At 32.5% G+C, this 20,154-nt stretch overlaps 1 protein-coding gene across 1 annotated transcript; it reads right to left on the minus strand.

Moving 5' to 3' along the window:
* Nucleotides 1-8,226: 8,226 nt before the first annotated feature.
* On the minus strand, nucleotides 8,227-11,342 carry LOC124819928 (aluminum-activated malate transporter 14-like). The gene is made up of 6 exons (XM_047291538.2): nucleotides 11,054-11,342; nucleotides 10,794-10,934; nucleotides 10,315-10,593; nucleotides 8,991-9,103; nucleotides 8,720-8,863; nucleotides 8,227-8,636 (listed from the first exon to the last, which is right to left on the minus strand). The coding sequence occupies exons 1-6, from the start codon at nucleotides 11,331-11,333 to the stop codon at nucleotides 8,298-8,300; spliced, it is 1,296 nt and encodes a 431-aa protein (XP_047147494.2). The 5' UTR covers nucleotides 11,334-11,342; the 3' UTR covers nucleotides 8,227-8,297.
* Between the last annotated feature and the right edge of the window lie 8,812 nt (nucleotides 11,343-20,154).

The following is a 20,154-nucleotide window of genomic DNA, read 5'->3' on the forward strand; positions in this document are numbered from 1 at the left end:
ATGTTGATCTTTGGATGTGGAAAACTGTAGCGACTCAGCTTCTAGACTGACGCCACTATTTTGTATTGTGCTTTTATCATCCAAAGTCTTTGTATAGAATGTGCAATTATTAATTTCGTAGCCTGTACAACATACAACATCAAACTTCAAGCCATTTTCTAACCACAACAAAGTCTCTGAGGACCATGATTCTTTCGAAACTTCAGATTTGAACCAGGACAAGAATGTTCTGTTATGCTCCATCAACTGCCATTTCTCTGATTGTCGTGGATAGTTATCCTTTACAACGGCTTTGTGTGCTTCCAAAAATGGGATCACTTCATGTGTGTTGTTTAATATGTACAGATGTGCTTGCATCAATTCTTCACGACTTTTCGTCACCACATTCACACCTCGGATGCTTTTACTTGTAGAATATTTATTCAACCATGATGTCCGAGGGACTCCTATCGGATTTGCTTTAGTCATATACTCAGAGCAAAACTCAATACTTTCTTCAGTAATATATCTTTCAATCATTGAACCTTCTGGACGATATTAATTTTTGACGTACCCTTTCAAAATCTTCATATAACGCTCAATAGGGTACATCCATCTTAAGTATACTGGTCCACACAACTTTATTTCTCTGACCAAATGAACAAGTAAATGCACCATGATGTCAAAAAAGGATGGAGGGAAAAACATTTCTAGCTGACACAAGATGATGATAATTTTGCTTTGAAGTTCATCTAACTTTGTAGGATCGATGACTTTACTACAAATTGACGAGAAAAATGAGCACAATCGAGTTATGGTCTGCCTAACTTTTTTGGGCAAAATTCTACGAATTGCCACTTGTAACAATTGTTGCATTAAGACGTGGCAATCGTGAGACTTCAGTCCAACAAGCTTTAAGTCCTGCATTGACACTAAACTATTGATATTTGAAGAGTATCCTTGTGGTACCTTGATACTCTTTAAACAAAGACAAAAATATATCTTCTCTTATTTAGACATTGTGTAACATGTAGGGGGCAAATAAGTACGTTTACCAATCTCTTGGTGCCAACTCTTCTCGGATCTTCATGTCAACCAAATCCAAACGCGCATTCACTCCATCTTTTGTTTTTCCCTGGATGTTTAGTAGTGTACCAATCAAGCTATCACAAACATTTTTCTCAACATGCATGACATTTATCCAATGTCTAACATCTAACTTTGACCAATATGGAAGATCAAAGAATATTGATTTCTTCTTCCAAGGGGTCGTTACAGAAGACTTCTTCGACGTTTTCCCAAATATATGATGTACTCTATTAACTTTCTCAGCAACTTCAAGTCAAGTAAGTGGAATTTGTGCATTGTCTTTCTCTTGTTCTCCATTGAATGCTTTGTTTAACCTTCGATATGGATGATTAGATTGTAAAAATCGCCGATGACGCATATATACTGTCTTCCTTCCGTGTTTTAAATGTTGAGCTGCAGTGTTTTCTTCACATATAGGACATGCTTTATGACCCTTCACACTGTACCCTGACAAATTACCGTAAGCTGGGAAGTCATTAATGGTGCAAAATAACATGGCATGCATCATGAAAGTTTCTGAAGCAAAGACATCAAATATTTACACCCCATCAACCCACAACAACTTCAAGTCTTCAACTAATGGCCTTAGATAAACATCGATGTCATTTCCAGGCTGCTTTGGACCAGATATCAACATTGACAACATCATGTACTTTCTTTTCATGCACAATCCAGGAGATAAGTTGTAAATTATCAGTATAACGGGCCAACAACTATGATTGGTACTTAAATTACCAAATGGATTCATTCCATCAGTAGCTAAGCCAAACCTAAGATTTCTACATTTTTCACCAAATTGGGGGAATTCTTGATCAATAATTTTCCATTGCGTTGAATCAGCTGGATGACGAAACAACCCATCAGTTGTTCTCTCATCTGCATGCCATCTTAGGTTTTTAGCGTCTTTGGGATTCGCGAACAAATACTTAAGTCTGGCAACTAGTGGAAGGTACCAAACTACTTTCATTGCAGAACCATTCTTTTCTGTGTGACCACCATCTTCACCTTTGTTTTTTGACTTGTATCGTGATAACCGACATTTTGGACACTTTATCAAAACTTCATTCTCATTCCTATATAATATGCAATCATTCGGACATGCATGTATTTGTTTATATTCCATACCATCGGACAAAGAATTTTTTTTGCATAATATTTATGGCATTTGTTAAATAATATATGTTATTTTATAAGTGTTTTATTTATCTTTCATCTTATTTATTGTGACAGATATATGGCTGAGTCACCTCATTCGTCAGACGATGAAGTCCCCACCACTTCTAGACGGACGAGAGGAGCAACGACGTTACGACAGCTTATACTTAGAAGAAATGCAGGTGAGAGGACACCTGTCATTATAGACGTGGTCACTGGAGTTGCATCTGGCCCAAATGCAGATGTATTTAGGTCTTACCTTGGAGTATTGGCACGTGATCGTATCTCTATACTTACTCCATCCTTTGACCATGTTTCTGAGGCTGATCGTAATCTTATCTGGCAAGATCTATTAGTAAGTTAAGCAATATTGCTCCATCTTCTATATTCATTATATTGATAAATTTGTATTGATATAAGGTTATTACTTTCTTTATTGCAGATAACATTTGATATGCCAAACGTCGAGAGCTTAAGGAATAAGTGTTTATCTGCAATTGCAGAAAGATTTCGAGGGTTTAAGACAAAATTGACGTCTAGATATATATTTGGACCAAAAAGTAATGAAAATCCATGTTCCAAATATTCAACAATTGACGAAGAGACATGGCGTCAGTTTGTAGAGCTTCGTTCATCCGAGGCGTGGTAGGTAAGTACAGTAAAATCATTGAATTCATCATTCATAATTCTCTACTATTACAATTGTTTCATATTGTCACAGGAAAAAAGGTCAAAAGCACATGGAATAAGCGCTCAGAATAAAAATCCACACCTACTGTCTCGTGGTGGACATAGGAAGCTTGAAGAAAAAATAATGAAGCAGAAGTCAGATAGCAGACTTCCACTTTCTGAGGGTGGTGTTCCTCCTCCTCCTCCTTCACCACCATCTCGGCACGAGAAGTGGAAGTTAGCCCGTATAAGACCATCGGGCTCCTACACTTCCGAGTCTGCCAGAGATATATCTGAAAGAATTGTAAGATGTCATTTCTTATATTTTTACATTAATTTTGTTATATATATTACATAGATTTTTCTAATGATTTTGAACTTTTGTTATGTGACAGGACTCCTTGGTTGAGCAGAGCTCCCAAGGTAAATTCACACAAGCAGGTCGTCAAGATATTCTTGCCACAGCTACTGAACGACCTAAGCACCTAGGACGGGTGCGTGGTGTTGGGACTGGCATAGGCATACGACAGTTTTTTGGGTCTTCCTCGCGTCCATATTCATACGAAAAGATGAAGGAGGAAATAAGAAAAGAGATGACGCAGGAGATCACAAAGAAGGTTCGGGCAGAGTTGTATGATGAAGTTGCTGAAATGGTTGCGCGCCAATTCCAGCAGCATTATGAGGATTATGGCAATCGTCCTCCGCCATCTCCTGTAGCGGAACATGTTGTGCCCCCTACAAGTAAACTTATTTATTTTTGGTAACTAATTTACTTTTTGCATAACCTAACATTTAATTTGACAGGTAGAAGCGGTAAAGGAAGTTGTTCAGCTGCCGGTGCCCCAGGGGACGACATGGATGAAACTCGTCCATGTCAGTTATATATTCTTTCTGATACTGGGACCGTGCTAGTGGCTCGTGGTACAGTTTATGAGACAGCCACTGTAGTGCATGGTGTACAACTTTCAGAAGATGAGTTCAAGGTCACAGTGGATGAAGTTGTCATAGCGGATGCCATTCTTCCTGTGCCTACAGATGAGTTCTTCATTGTGGAAGAAGCATTTAAGTCCTTTGTCGCCTGTCCTAGAAATTTGGTTGGTGATGTATCTAATCCCCCAGTAAACACTCGTACTATATACTTCTCAATTTTAATATTTACTTCTAATTGACGTTATAACATAACCATTTTTGCATTTAACAGCAGATAGGTAAAGAGGGAAGTCCTCCACCGAAGAAGACTCATTTATCTTAGGATGACCCTCTTGGTGCGGTAGACGAGCTTGCTAAAATCATTTCAGATGTGCCGATGAATGTACACTGGGATTCTACTACATTTGGAAGAGAAGCTCAGATCCCATTGTACTTGCATCATCAAGATGTTAAGGAGCTTGCGTCGGGTAGAGAAGAAATTAATATTACACTCATTCAGCTGTGGATGATGTAAGTTTATGAAAACTTTTTTATATAATTCTATTTTATCAACTTACTTATATCAGATTATTTCTTCATTTTAGGTATATGTTTGATGTTAGTAACAAGAAGGGGTTCAGCGATGTATATGGGTTCATTGACCCCTCTATGACTCATGAAAGAAATAAATTTGATGATATCCAGACATACATCACCACCTGCTTTGGAATGGGGAAGGAAATATATTTTCTCCCTTATATACATGGGTAAGTGAAGTTTGTTAACTTCAACACATTCATTTATTAATTTTGGTATATGATTCATAAGTTATTACCAATTTCAGGTGTCATTGGCAACTACTTGTGATCTCCATACCGGAGAACACTGCTGTCTGGTTTTGTTCATTGTAGAAGTCTCGTCCCATCCCTCTTAGACATGTAGTAGATTGGTAAGAATCTCAATGTTTCGACTTTTTTTTATATAAATGTATGCTAAAGGAATTGTTTTTAATAGTTCCCTTGCAACACATATGATGTTATCTGGGAGATCTACTGCTACAGCTAAAAAACTTGCATGGGTTGCCCTTAAGGTTTTGTATTTAAGTCCATACTTTGTTACATTTGGTTCCATTCAATTGATGTTACTTAATATTTTATAATTATGATCATATATTGTAGTGTAATATACAAACGGGGTCATATGAATGTGGTTACTACGTCATGTTTTGGATGATGACCATTATTCATGCACATTACACCAGTGGATGGGAAACGATATTATTTAGGTTTCAATTTTATTTTCCCTATAGTTTAGATTTCAAATACACTAAGTTAAATCATTGTATTTTATGCAGAGATTCAATAGGACTGCTCCAATTCCAGAGAAGTCACTTCAACTTGTGAGGAAAGCACTGACTAAATATGTAATTCATTTATATAATAGTATATACTAGATATTAGGATATAGTAAGTTCTAAGTTTATGTTTCTAAGTTGTTTGATGTTTTTCTACATTATTATTAGTTTAACTTTGTACATTACATTGATTTATGCTTCAAACTTGATTTATGATTATAATTTGATTGATTTATGCTTATAAGAAGTTGATTTATGATTCAATTGAATGTATTTATGTTTTATTATAATTTTCATTCAAAATATACGTTTCTGGATTATTCTCGACTGTTCTGGCTGTAAATATATATGCAGGTCTGTTTCTGTTGTTGGGAATGTTGTAGAAACAGACCTCATTTTAAAAAAAACAAGGATATATGCCTCGGTTAGTGTCAAAACCGAGGTAGAAAAGCAACTTATGATCTCGGTTATGACCACAACAGAGGCAGAAAGTACTGCGTAAAAAAAAAGACCTCTACTGCCTCGGTTCAAGCTACAACCGAGGCAGTAGGGTGGAACATACGGCCTCGGTTCCCCTAACCCGAGGCATATAGTCCTTCGAAAAAAAAAAAATCCAAAAACTTTACTGCCTCGGTGCTGGTTGAACCGATGTCAAATCGCCTCCCTTTATGCCTCGGTTCAAGCCCGAGGCCAAAAGTAGTACACTTTTTGCCTCGTCTACATATGCCTCGGTTCGAGAACCGGTGCCTGTAACGAAAAACAACCGCTGTCGTTTCACCTGCCTGTACTAGTGACTACAGGAAAATGTCAAATTTTCGGCAGAATATTACCGAAGGCCTTTAGGTTGTCGGTAATGGCTTGGTGAATTAACTTACCCGTCAGTAAGATGCTCGAGTATTAAACCCCAAAACTTGGGTTTCCCTCGCCCAACTTTCATTTTTTGAGCCAAACTTCCCCTTTCTTTCTTCATTCAAGGACCATCAAACCCTTTCTTCATTCACGGACCCTTTCTTTCGAGCCATTGAACCCTCACTAGCATTCCCCAAAATTGGCAAGGTTTCATTCGCACTTCATTCGCACAGGCATTCTTCTGTGACGCTTCGTTCTATGGTTGCAGGGGCTGCGTGAGAAAGTAGTTGTTGCTACGTTAGGAGGGCTTCGTAGAGGAGGCGACAACCGTGATGAGGGGCTTCCTGGTGTTGAGAGCGGTGTAGGGTTCGTGCGTCGCGAGGCTTGGGCCATTAAGCCCTCTTCTTTTGCCCTCTTCTTCTTATAACGGTTAGTCCATTGTCCGATTGTTAGTGATGTTGATTGGACTGTAAAGTTAATGGAATGTGGTATTTATGATTAGAAGAAGAAATAGTTCATAATTTGATGTTTGTTTTGTTGCTGATGCGATGATAATGAAGTGAGTAAATTATATTTGGTGTACAATGTAGCTCTCTCGGTATATAGCTAAGTTAAATGGTGTTTTAATGTATCAAAGAAAGAATTCTATGGCTCACATTATGGCCTTGAACATTTGAAATGATGCTTTGTAACTGACATAGTCTTGAAAAGTTAGATTCTGAAGTAAATATGAATAAAAAGAATGAGTGTGATTCATGGTAGCTAGCTTCAACTGTAAGGGAAACTATGAATGAAAGGACTAACCCATTGATGGTTTGACTGATCCAGTGTCTAGCAGGCAAGAAAGACTACTGATGCAACAATTATAGAGGGAAGGAAATTGAAGAAACCATAATCCATGAGTGTTAGTTGACCTAGGTAATTGGCTAGCTACTGCATAATCTAGGCTTGGATCCTGCATAATCTTGTTAGCCTCTCATAGTTTGAGTATAGTGTTTGGAATTTGGCCACCCTACGGATCAACCTTATCTTTAACCAAAAACTTGCTTCCTTTGTCTTCCTTTCTTTTCTTTCTTGTTTCTCTTCATCTTTCAACTTCCCAGCACCCATTCCATGTCATTCCCTCTCTCCTTTCTTCCTTCCTTCTCCATCACATATGACACTCCATTCATTTCAACAACCATCATTCTTCACGTAACCATTTTTCTTTCTCCTTTTACAAAACAACAACATTCTCTCCCTCCACTTAACTCTAGTTAAACCTAACCCTCTGCATCAACATCACACATATAGCCCCATTCTCCCCATTCTTCACCAATTCAACTTTCATCATCTCCATCTAATTCCTTTCTATTTCTTACTTTGATAACACCCACAATGTAACCTGGACAAGGTTCAAAAAACCCATGTAAAAAACTTAACTTCCTCACTCATCTTTTTATCTTCAACTTCTTTTACGTTGTGACACCTTCCCCTAATACTAACTTCTCTTTCTTTATTTACAAACGCAACCCATATCACACCAAACATTCTACTCTCATTTGTGGCAATCCTGGAGCAACTCCTCCATAATTCTCTTTACTCGTATCCCACTTTACATTTTACTTTTCTCTCTTAAGTTACTTCTACCAATCAACTTAAACCCTCTTTAAAGTTCGTCGGTACTTATTACCAACAAAGGATTTACCGACAAATATGTGACCGTCGCTAATCCATCGATAATTTCTTATTACTGACAAATTTTGGTTGTTTCTGACGGATTACAACTGTTGGTAATGTCTTTTTTTTTTAAAGTGTTCAGATTTTAAACAAAAGCCAAAGATAATGTAATTTTTTTGGTATATAATTTTCAATTTTGTCACTCTTCACTGCACTAAAGATGTAATTAGTTAACTAAGAAGATAAATCTAATTTTTAGTTAAGGAGATTTTTTCTAATATATATAATTGTTGAATATGAGGGCATAAAAGTTAATTTTTTTAATTCAATATTGTCTGCTTGTTGCCGGCCATTTAAACTTTATTTTTGACGTTAATGTTTCATGTCTCTATTCATTTGGTACTTAACAAAAATTCGAAGGGTGGTTTTAAAATATGAACTACTGAAAATCTAGAAAATTTGAAAATCTTAAAATCTATAGATTTTAACATTCATTATGAATGAATGGTAGATAATTAAGTCAAATAATACTCTATTTCTTGGTAATTCAGTGGAAATAAAATAACATACATAAAGGTAGATGACAAAATTTCGTTTTGTATCTCGTTATATTTATATATTATATATATAGCGTTTAGACTAAAGTTGAATGAGCAGGAAAAGCAGCTAGGTCTCCCAGTTGCTCCACCTCTTTGGTAAGTTCTTCTACTTTCTCCACAACTTTCTTCAGTAAGAAGACGAAGCTCGCCACTGCAAGTGCATCCATGTTATCAATTGCTGCCATTTTCGACGTGGAAATTACCAAGTTTATCTCTCCTCTCATTGTCTTCAACTTTTCTGATACGTCAGCCTCACACTTGCTCATTTGCTTCATGCTCTCCCCAAGTTCTCGCAGACTCCACACAATTCCTGACCCAATTGCCTCACATGGTTCCATTTGAACGCTTTGACTCACTGGTTCCACTTTCATGGCCTAACCAACGAACCATTTCAACCCAAATAACAAAACTAGTTCATACATTAAGAATTGATGATTAGGTATTTCTAAATACCTACCGTTTCTGAGGCCTGGAGGCAACCTCCCAAAGCAAGAATTATTGCAGCTAGTTCTCGAAGAACGTCTCCAATCTTTAGGTACTTCTCCCAAGGATAGAAAAATCCAAAATTTCCACGCCAGGGTTCCCATTTTGCAAAGTTTGCCTGAAACACCGGATATGTAGTTTCATTATTTACTTGTATCACTGAACATGGAATCCGAATTTCAGAAAGATATCTTACTTTACTTTGTATGAAATGCTTCAGAATGTATACGTAATGTAATACGTACCAGCACCTCGTCCTTTGATTTGGAGTCCAAGAACGACTTGCAAACACTGAAGCTAGCACCAGGCTTTTTATTTTCTTTTTGACTAACGAATTTGACATATTCCTCCATGCACCCTATGTTACGAAATACAAATACAACCCTTTCATCTTAGTTTAGCTAGTAAATGTCATTTCCAAAATTGGATCAATAATTAGGGTGAAGAGAGTAGATGGAAACAAAGAGATATATAAAATATATAATATAATATGATGAAAATAAATAAATAAATACTTTTTTTATCTGACTTTTATTTATTGGGATCTTCTTTTATTTAAGAGAATATTTGATGGGGTTTGGACTATAGGTCCCACCAACATAAAAAAGAATAATAGTTTTGTATAAAAGCCAACTCATTGGCTTGTATAAGAAATAATTTATCAATTTCATGTTATTTTTATCAAGAAAGTTTGAGTGCTAAAAATTAAACTAAACATGTGGTCCACTAGAAAATATAGTATTCAAACTTTATGCATTAAAAGCGAATATGTACTTAGAGTAATGATACTCTAGAAAAATAACTTGTACGGGTGTATTATTTTAAGGAATTTATTTATTTACATAAAACACAAGAAAAAAAAATGCATGTTAAAGAGTGAACATATACTTAAATACAATGACATTTTAAGAAAATATTTTAAAGATATCGAAATAGATATGCAAAAATTTTAAAAATATCAAATATATAAAATATACTGAAATTAAAATTATTATTTTTATTTATATATTAATTTTCTGAATGAGAAAAAAAATTAGATTAGTCATGACCGCTCAAAACCAATGACGATCTGCCCGTGCTTAAGTATATAATATTTGATAATTTTTATATTTTTCTGACTCAATCAATTATAAATACTTTTTATTATATTAATAATAAATTTAGTGAAAAATTATATTAAAAAATAAAAAATAAAGTTGTTTATTAAAGATAAATACCAACATTTTATTTATTTATTTATCTTCGCTTAATCTAAATAACCTTACTTTCTAAATTTTTATTTTAATCTATTTTTTATCATACCAGAAATATTCCATAACAGAACAATTTATGATCTGTTAATATTTACTGTTAGTTCCAAAGTCATCGATAAATTTTAAACATCTCGTTAAAAGTTTATAGTTGTTACTCTGTAGAATTGTTTTTTTTAGATATCAGTATTTAAAAGTATATTTTAAAGCTAAATACATTCTCATATATGACATTTTTAAAATACTGTGACTTATTGTAGTTGAATACGAAAATTTACTACTGTACTATAGAAAAAGGAAGAAACTATATATCTGCTACCTTGTAATGAATCGGCAATGTGTTGGAATCTAGAGACAATGGAATCATGAAGTTCATCACTGGCCCACAAGGGGAAGATCAACAAGCTCACACAAATGCACACAACGAAACCCATCACAATTGTTAAAAGCCGTTCAACTGCTATTTCCCAAACTTTCTGATCTTCAGTGCGCACACCAGACACCACAATCAAACTAAAAGTCAGAATCAAAATCATCACTCCATAATCGTATCTCTTCTTCACGCTCGGGAATAGTCGAAAATATGTTCCAGTTGTCCCTGAAATTAAAGTTTTGTAATTAAATATTGCTCCAGCTCTTAAGTAGGAAAATCTATCTATACTATTAAGAGCATATTGAAAGGTTTCTTCAAATGCAATTGCAGCTGCATTTTTACCGTTGTTTTTATCAAACACAAACTGTAACAACAATTCGAAAAGAATAAACCAACAGTTCAGAGGTTTTATATGAGAAACTTACCAAAGATAAATACAGAAGCACCAATTATAATCGAGTTGCCAACTCCACCAATATTTTGAGCCAAAACTGCTGCTATGCAACCCAGTCCACCTCCTAATATAGTTCCCATTCCGCGATTTAAACCTTTGCCTAGAGTAGCTCCTGCATATATATTATAGTAAAATTCGTTTATATGCATGCTTAAACCAGGTTACAAAGCCATGACAATAAGGAGTAAGAGTTGAACCTATATCTTAATCTGTGTTACTGATGAAAAGTACCTGCGGAAAATTCGAAGGTGACGACCACAGTCATGATAGCCCATATAGCATTTTCTCCAACTTGCTCGTAAAGAGGATCCAAGAGGTACAGAAGTGAAATCAAAACAAGGGAGATTCCAACTTTGATGCTGTGGATAATTTTTTTAGCGTCTTTCATTTTGTTTTCTCTAAGAAGGGAAGAAACTGGTGGAAGTGAAAATTTAAACGTTTTAGTAGTATTCTTCCTTGGAGCAACATTGTCTTCACCATTTGTAATGGATATTACATGAGTTGATTCCATTGTTTTGTTTCCTTTTGATTATTCAGCAGCTATAGTAGAAGGGTCTTCTACGATCATATTTATAGCATGCAACGATCGATATGGAGGATCAAGTACCCTTGAAGTAAGAAAATGAGCATGTACGGCCAACAGTACACTAATAATTTTTTTTATTACTAAACATAGTGCACTGAACCTCAGTGGAACACGGTTTGTACACGGATGAGTGTACCATATTACACAGACATCAGGAATGTTCTTTCTCAATCCCTGCCTTACCTTTTTTTACACATGTTAAAGATCCTCTCTTTATTTTCTTTCCTAGTTTTTCTTATGTACGTAACTACATAAGAGAAATCATGTATATATTAGAAGAAAAAAATGAAATATTTGTAATGCTTACTTCATAGTGTAAGTCCTAACTCAATTAGCCAAAACTACTGTTATGTTTAGTTGGCACGAATAACAGTAACAACCTAATTCAGCATATTACTATGACAAAAGCACTATATTTTGGCGGCCAACAGCAAAACAAAATGGCTTTCACAGAATAATTATATTTAATCACACCACTTTTATTTTGGTATATGCCTCCACCAGCCACCAAATTCCACGTTTCTGAGTTTCTCTAAGTTATCTCACAACATAGCTATAGCTTAATTCTGCTTCTTCGTTGCAACTTCGTGCATTGCTTTTGGCACTCATAATTAACACCTGGAATGGAAGACATCTATAGTCAAGAGCACTACCAAAAGATGCTTCACTTTTCCTTAAAATAAAGAAGCGTACGGTAGAGTGATTCGAATGTGTTAACTTAGTCAGCAAAATATAAGATAATGGCTGACACAAAACAAACCATCATTATTCCATCAACCATACAACGCGTATTGGTATACACTTTAAAGTTAAAGAATTTTTTATATAAATTAATTAATTAAATTTTAAGAAACTTATAGAATAATATTTTTATTAGTAAAAAAATTCTTATAAATATATTCTCATTAATTTTGTGCCAATATCCCGTTGGACACACAAATAGTACCTACCTTGTTGTTTGTGTCAAATATTACATTTTGGCAATATTTAGTAGAAAGGGATAATTTTGTGCCTTCATATCCCGTTGGACACAAAAATAAGTACCTACCTTGTTGTTTGTGCAAATATTATATTTTACCATTATTTAGTAGAAAAGTATTTCCATAACGTCAAAAAAATCATTCTGAAAAATACAGTATTTCTTTTGAAAAAAATGTAGGAAAAAAAGGTGAAAGTGAACCAATTTTATGATGAGAAATTATTATGTTACTTAAATAATATCCTTTTTACTTATAAATATAATTTAATCAATTCACTAGTAGTACATTTAATGACATTAGCGTGTACATTTTAAGTTTTGAAAATATCTACAATTAATAGTTTAAATATTAACAATGTAATACAAGTCATAAATTATTCACACGTTAAGACAATATTATTTGAAAACCTCAACTAACATGGTAATTCTAGATTAAATAATATTTCTAGTTATTTAGGAAGAAATAAAGTTGAGTTTGATGACTTTATAATTAATTAAAGTTTTGTCTTATTTGTTTGATGACATTGTTTAGTGAAAGGCCTACTTTAAACATTTATATGCACGCTTAGTGCTTGCTATGTCCCATTAGTTGTACTATATTGACACAATTATGGCCACATTAAATTTATTTTATAATAACTTGTAGGAAGAGGGTGTCTGTATAATTTTAAAAAATATCAAATTAATAATGATGGGATAAAAATAACGAATAGTTTGTATGATATTATGTTGTTAAAAAATATCAATGATTTATATAGTTTGATTGAGATGTATATATAGTTATTTTTAACATTTAAATAATTTTTAATAATTTTAAAATGTAATTAAAAATAAAATATATATTTTATATATTTCAAGTTTAACCATATAATTATAAAATATGATCATTTCCGAATATAAGAATCTAACTTCTTAAACTCAAATCATACTATACATAATTTCATGATCTCTATCTACCTTCACATAATTCAATATATCATTCCAACCTAAATGTCTACAAAATTAGTTAATTAAAAAATCAAGCTTCAACCATGTCTCCAGTTTTATTTATCTCGTTTGAACTTAATTACTTATCATATATATTATTAAAAAGGAAGTAAGTTTAAGTGTATTTCATTAACAAAACAAATCAGACGAAAAGCACTTAAATATACTCATACTTTAATAATATTTAGAAGGATGATGTTTATACAATAAAAAGTAAAACAAAAAAGAAATGGAGATCGATAATATTTATATTTTTACTTTATTATTATTGTGAGATTTGTAGTTATTTCTAACATTTTTCCATATATATCAAATTATAGGGAATTGAGTAGTAAGTTGTTCGTGTCGATGATTAAAAACAAATTTCAAATCGATGAATTTTATTGATGATCTGTGGATAAATTTAGTATATTAACGAATTTTAAAATTTTAATTATCTATGATGAAAAAATTTATTTTATTGATAAATACTTTTTAAGAAAAATTTGTTAATATATAAAATATGTAATACCGATCAATTTTATATCGATAAAATCTGTCAGTATTTTTAAACCTTAAAATCTTTGTAATTTTAAACTATAAAATTTGTTTTTAAAATCTGTTGATAATTTAAAATTTTTATTATTGACGATTTTTTCTGTCGATAAAAAGAATGACAAATTTGTCGTCTAAATATGGAATGTGTATACCTTAGCCAACACCAAAGCCCATCTTCATCTTTGTCAATTTAAAAACCACCAAAGGTTTCTTCTCCAATATCTCACACAGAAACCCTAGCCAACACTAGAGGTAGCCACCATGTATTCTTGTTTGAGCAAAGCTGAACACATTAGAAAGGAGATGAATAATATTTTTAAAACTTTTCGAAAATGACATTTGATAGGTTTTTAAGAGATTGGTAGACAAAAGATAAGTTCAGACGATGGTGTCCAAAAAGAGTTTTAAGAAAACGTTTAAAGAAGCAAAGCAATAAAACTTTGTTTTATACTGATTCACTCAATCTAAACTACGTTCGGTTCTCCCTTAAGAACTCTTATGGGGTTCCACTAATCTTTAATCAAATGAGTTTTACCTTTCTAGATTTACAACAAGTATTATGATCACTCTTGGTTCACCTAGTCAACATGACTAGTCCGAGTTTAATCATTCTTGGTATACACGTTTTTAACCACTTCTGGTCTCAACCCTAGACAACATGTATTTAACTCAACTGAGTTAAACACCAAATGTTTTACTTATCTTTATAATTTACAATACAGACAATGTTATGAGCAAATGTACAAATTGATAACTCTCAAAGAGAGTATAGAAACAACACAAAGAAATATGAGACTTTTTAAGGTTTTTCTCTTATAGAAAATATTTGGCTTTAGACGATATATGAGCACAACAAGTGTTTTTTGAGCATTCACGAGTTCATTATCTATTAAAAAATTTTCTTGAGAGATGACTGTTAGACAAAGAAGTTGACTTCAAGAGTGCAAGTAGTCTTTAGGTGGGAAGTCAGACTCTAGTATTCGTAGAGGTACAATGCTTTATCATAGCCTTTAGCAAAACAAAGCTTGTACAATGTGACAGAGCATAAGGCTTCATAGGAAATATTCCCAGAATGTATTTCATCTCTCATAACTTCTTTCTCTTGGATGTAGTGATTATGATCATATTTTATACTTTAGCAATATGCACAAATATCAAGAACAATGTATACAAGCATTGAAGCACTTTATCATACATGCATTAAATATTTTGAACGTTGATAAACATTAGTTGTATTGTGTATTCAAAACTTTTTATCATTTGTCATATCATCAATAAATGCATCATTTGTTAAAGCATACAACATATATGATCATCATATGGTGTAAAACATTAGATGTTATATCAAAGGATATTTGTAAAGTTTAACGGTCATATATTAGATGGTATATTTCATAAGAAGCTTTGCTTGAATTAACATTGTATTGAATAAAACTTTCTTTTAGCTTCGGTGTTATCATTAGATAAATATTTCTTTTCACAAAACTCTAGCTTGTTACTCATATTATTTATTAGATTATTTATTAAAAACGCTTTTCTTTTCTTAGACATTATTCATAAACTTAGTTCATCAGACAATTTAGTCTAGAAATTGTTATTATTAGCTTCATTTTGTCTATCAGAGATATTACAAAATATTTTTCTCTCAGACACTATTTCTAAAACAACTTTTCATACAGAGCGATATTTTGTTTAATGCTTTTGTTAAACTTCAAAACATGAGTTGGTTTAGACAACATATTCTTTAGACGGTATATTGTCTTAACAAAAGTCTCTTTTAACGAGCAAAATGTCTAGTGGCATCGTCGATGATGGAAAAATATGAAGCCGATGATGGACGCGCATGTTGTTTCACTATCGTCAAGGATCTGAATAGATTAGGCTTGACAGTGACGTAATCCAAATATGAAATCGTGAGAGATTCACTATGTTGCAGTCATAGTTTTACGTTAGATCTCTGCGAGCCACCCGAGCACCATTTGAAATAATCACCTGAATAAAAGCCCAGTACACGCGAGCTTTATTGTGATGCCAGTTCCCACATCATATAACGTCATTAGAGTAGCATCAACATTCACCATCAGATCTCCACTGTAACACCTTGAAGACACAAATCGCGACCCACACAAAATCACCACATATTGAGCGAACGTCACAAACCATCACCGCGAACCAGATTATTGTTGGAGATTTTTCATTTTGGTTTTGGAATGAAGATGCACTCTTCTCTTTAGAGTGTGATGCTTGTGTAGAGGGGGTGAAGGAGGACAAAAAAGATGAAAAAAAATATAAAATAAGAAGAATGAGAAAAAAGAAAGAAGACAAATTATATCATGATATTTACAAACAAAATTTACTAACGAATTTTTTTTAGTAACTATCGACAAATTTTATCGACAAATTTTTTTTAATTAATAAAGATATAAATTTCTATAAATAAATATTATCTATTGCATATTTTTCAATTTTACTTCATCGAAAATCTATTAAAAAATTGTCATTAGTAACAGTTTTTTTTAATGTTTTCAACATATTTTAACAGTCAATAATATTTTTTTCTTTAAGTACTCAGCCATATTCAGTTTTATCTGAAAGCTTTAAGTCAAAGAGAATTTAAGGTGTGTACATCTTAATAGATCTTCATTTTAAAGTCAAAATCTATTATAAATATAAATATATATACACTCATACATATAAAAATGTTACATTTAAAGATGTATTTAATTATTTTTTAAAGAAATTAAAAAGGTTCTTGAATAACTTAATAAATGAAGTTGAAGCATTGTAAAAAAGAGTTGTCTTCTTACATTATAGTTAGTAAAAAAAAATATGTACTTTAGTTATGGATTTAGAGAAAATGGTTTCTACTAGCTCTCCTCCTCATTAATCATGATAATTTTTTAATAATTTTATCATCATCCTTTTTTATCAATAATTATGAAAATACATATTCTTTATTATGTATCTTTCTTTTCATCAATATTAGTCTATATATATTACTATGATACTCCATTTTAGAATATCCTGTTTCAATATGTCATTGTTTTTCTTTTGGTATATTAAAAATACACAAAAATAAATATATAGTTAGCATTTCTCTTCCCATTCTCCGTAAGCTTGTCTAACTAATGAAGTAGAAAAGTGATCAAGATAGATGAAATATTTTTTTTGCATTAACGGGAGCCATTGACGAGATTTTTTGTGTGACTGTTCCGTTTCCAACATTTAGTGATTCAATCGGAATCCGTGGCACGGAAATTTTCCGTACTGTCCATTTACTTTTGGAAAGTATAGAACAACCCAATACATTATACATTATTTCTTATATACATTTATCTCCCTCTTTTCTTTGAAATAAAATCAAATTATACAACTTTCATTATATTTTCTCTTCTTACTTATTTCTTTTAACAAACAACAAAAACTCTTAATTTCATGTTTTACCTACTTTTTAGTTTTCAAGATTTTTTTCTATTTTCATTTTCTCTGTTTCTTTTTTCAAAACCAAACATATTATAAAGAGGTAAACAAATAAATAAACAAATGTATTTGTAATGTTTATATTATGAGTAACTTTTAATAAGAATATGATAATGAGTCATTCATCTTGTTATTGTTTTGGTTACTATTTGACCTGCACTGCAAAAATGTTTGTCTCTGGAAATTCAGTTTTCTGTAACGAAATTACGATAAAACCTTTCATCTCTCATTAATCTTATTTGCTTAATTTCCCCTTTATTAGGGGAATCACTAAAGAGAGCTTGTGCTCCTTTTTGTCCAAATTTCTCTCATCAGAGGATATGTCTCGTGTAGTGCCCGAATTCCCAGTTGGGTTTGATGATGGTGGAAAGCTTTTTAAGATGAGGTAACTAAAAAAAGTAATTCTTTTATTTAATAAATTTAAATTTTATTTTTAAATAACATGTCTCAGTGGACGAGGAAACAGAAAAAAATTGAAATTTAGAAATTGTGGGAGATATTTCAAATAACTAAAACAATAAAATTTAAATTTTATTAAAAAATAAATTAAAATTTTACTACTAGTAATTTTGGTAAACACGTATTGAAAGAAATATTAACTTATTATATATTATTTAAATATTTAAATTTGACTATTTTTTTTTTGCCAAGTTTAATTACAGAATTTTATACTTTTAAAATAGAATTTTATTTTACAAGAGAAATTTAATTATTTTGTTGAAACAAGAAGTTAAAAGTGTAACTCTATTAAGATAAAATATTTAAAAGTGTACCTTACAAAAACTTCAAACACTTCTTAGATGTCTTTAACCTTCCATGTTTAGAATCACTAGTAAAAAAAAATACTATTTGTACCCATTGTGCTTTGGTTTACCAAAACTCTCCAGTGATATTTTTGAAATTATTGCAACAAAATATGCTTCAATTATCAAATAAATGAAGTAATAGATGGTCTATGACTTCGGTTAAACAGGAAACTGTTGCCATAGGATTTGTGTACCTGACAAACAAAACACTTTTCATTATCAAAAATATTTGTGCAAGGTTTCTAGCCTCGGTTATTTTCATAACCGAGGTCGTAGAGTCTCTGCTCCAACTGCCATTCCCATCTACAGTCTGACGAAAATATCTGTGCAGCACTTTTGGCTTTAGTTGTTTTCAGAACCGAGGCAATAACGCCAGACCAGTGGTATGTTCATGTAGACTTGTTAACTTTTATATTAAACCTACAACTCAGAACTTTCTCAACTGTGTTGAGTGTTACTTTAGTAATACAACATAGTTGTGAAGCGAAATGAATCATCAACTAAGTATGAGTATGCAATAATGTATATGACAGTATAATATTAGTTTGTAATCATTGATGAGTCAATATTTTCTTGACTTCACTTAGCTTATTGTACTACATTTAATTAGGAAATTGTGCTTAAATGTTCATTATTTCCCCAATTTTACTAATTGTGCTTCATTATTGTCATTATTAATTGTAGGGGAATTTTTGGAATCATATTTTGGGGGACATTAAGGGCTACCACATCATTCTCCACTAGCCACACCAACATTTTAATTTAATTTAAATTGTAATTTTTTAGGGTATTTTTGGACAGATTTAGCACATTGGGCCGGGGCAAACCCACTCACCCTTTCATTCTCCTCTTTTTCGTTTTAGAAGGCTTGGACAGAGTGGGAGCACTCCTCTCCATTCTTAGGTTTTTGGTTTCCATCTTTTACCCATTTCCATTGCTCATGAACTCGTTTTTGATTTAATTGAAGTTTATTTCACTACATTGAGTTCATTTTGCTTTTGAATTTGTTCTCCATTGTTGTTCATTTTTTCAAGTTACACTCTCGTTTTCATTTTACATTTTTTGGTGCCTTCATTATTTGCATTTACTGATTCAGTTTTGTTTAGTGTGCTTTCAATTCACTGTCATTCTGTTCAGTTTCGTATTCTGCATTGTGTCTTTGTTCTTGCTTTGAGATTTTGTTCTTGAATTGAATTTTCATGTTCTGCATAATTTTATTTTCCATTTCGCTTTCAATTCTGTTTTGCAGCGTTTAATAATGAATTCCATTGCGTTTTGGTGTTTTAGTTTGTTCACAATGATAACTTAAATCTGTTTGGGTTGCTGCTTAGTGAGGTTGCAATGGTTCCATAAGGTTTGTGAGTTGTTGATGTAACTGACTTGCTTTGCATCATGTTCAATCAGTTTTGCACTTGCAAATAGAACACGCTTAGTAGTCTAATTGGGTTTAGTTCTCGCTTAGTTAATTAATCCATAATGTTTAGAACCAATTAATCATGTGCAATTCGTTTGCTTAATTCAAATTTAGGACAACCCAATTAGTCTCGCTTATTTGGTTGATTGGTGTTGGAATAGGGTGAGAGCAGTGTTTAATTTATTACTAATCTATGATTGGAAGCATTGTAACTAAGTTAAACACCAACCTATCTTTAACCATTGTTTTAACTAGTGTTTTAATTAGTGAATTTAGTTAGTAAAACTGTCCACATAACACCCTCACTACCTGTTTGACCTATTGCTTGAATTACATTTGGTCCTTAAGAGACGACCTAAGGGTCATTCTCCTAGTATATTTCCCTTTAATTTGCACATTAATTTGATTCGAGTACGACCTCGATCAAATTTGGCGCTGTATCCGAGACCAACGACTCAGTCTTAGGTACTTTATTGTGTTAGTGTGTGTTGTGTGTGCTGTTATGGTCTGTGTGTACAAGTTATGTTTAATTGTGTTGTGTTT

This window comes from Vigna umbellata, chromosome 8, assembly GCF_029865625.1.
Source record: "Vigna umbellata cultivar VRB3 chromosome 8, Vumbellata_1.0, whole genome shotgun sequence".
NCBI lineage: Eukaryota > Viridiplantae > Streptophyta > Magnoliopsida > Fabales > Fabaceae > Vigna > Vigna umbellata.

Excerpts from the sequence above, each read along its gene's own strand:
- LOC124819928 (XM_047291538.2), bottom strand. The coding sequence starts at position 11,333 with ATGGAATCAACTCATGTAATATCCATTACAAATGGTGAAGACAATGTT. Across the intron at positions 8,864-8,990 it reads AATCAAAGGACGAGGTGCTG|GCAAACTTTGCAAAATGGGA; the intron begins GTACGTATTACA and ends CCGGTGTTTCAG. Across the intron at positions 8,637-8,719 it reads GCCTCCAGGCCTCAGAAACG|GCCATGAAAGTGGAACCAGT; the intron begins GTAGGTATTTAG and ends TTCGTTGGTTAG.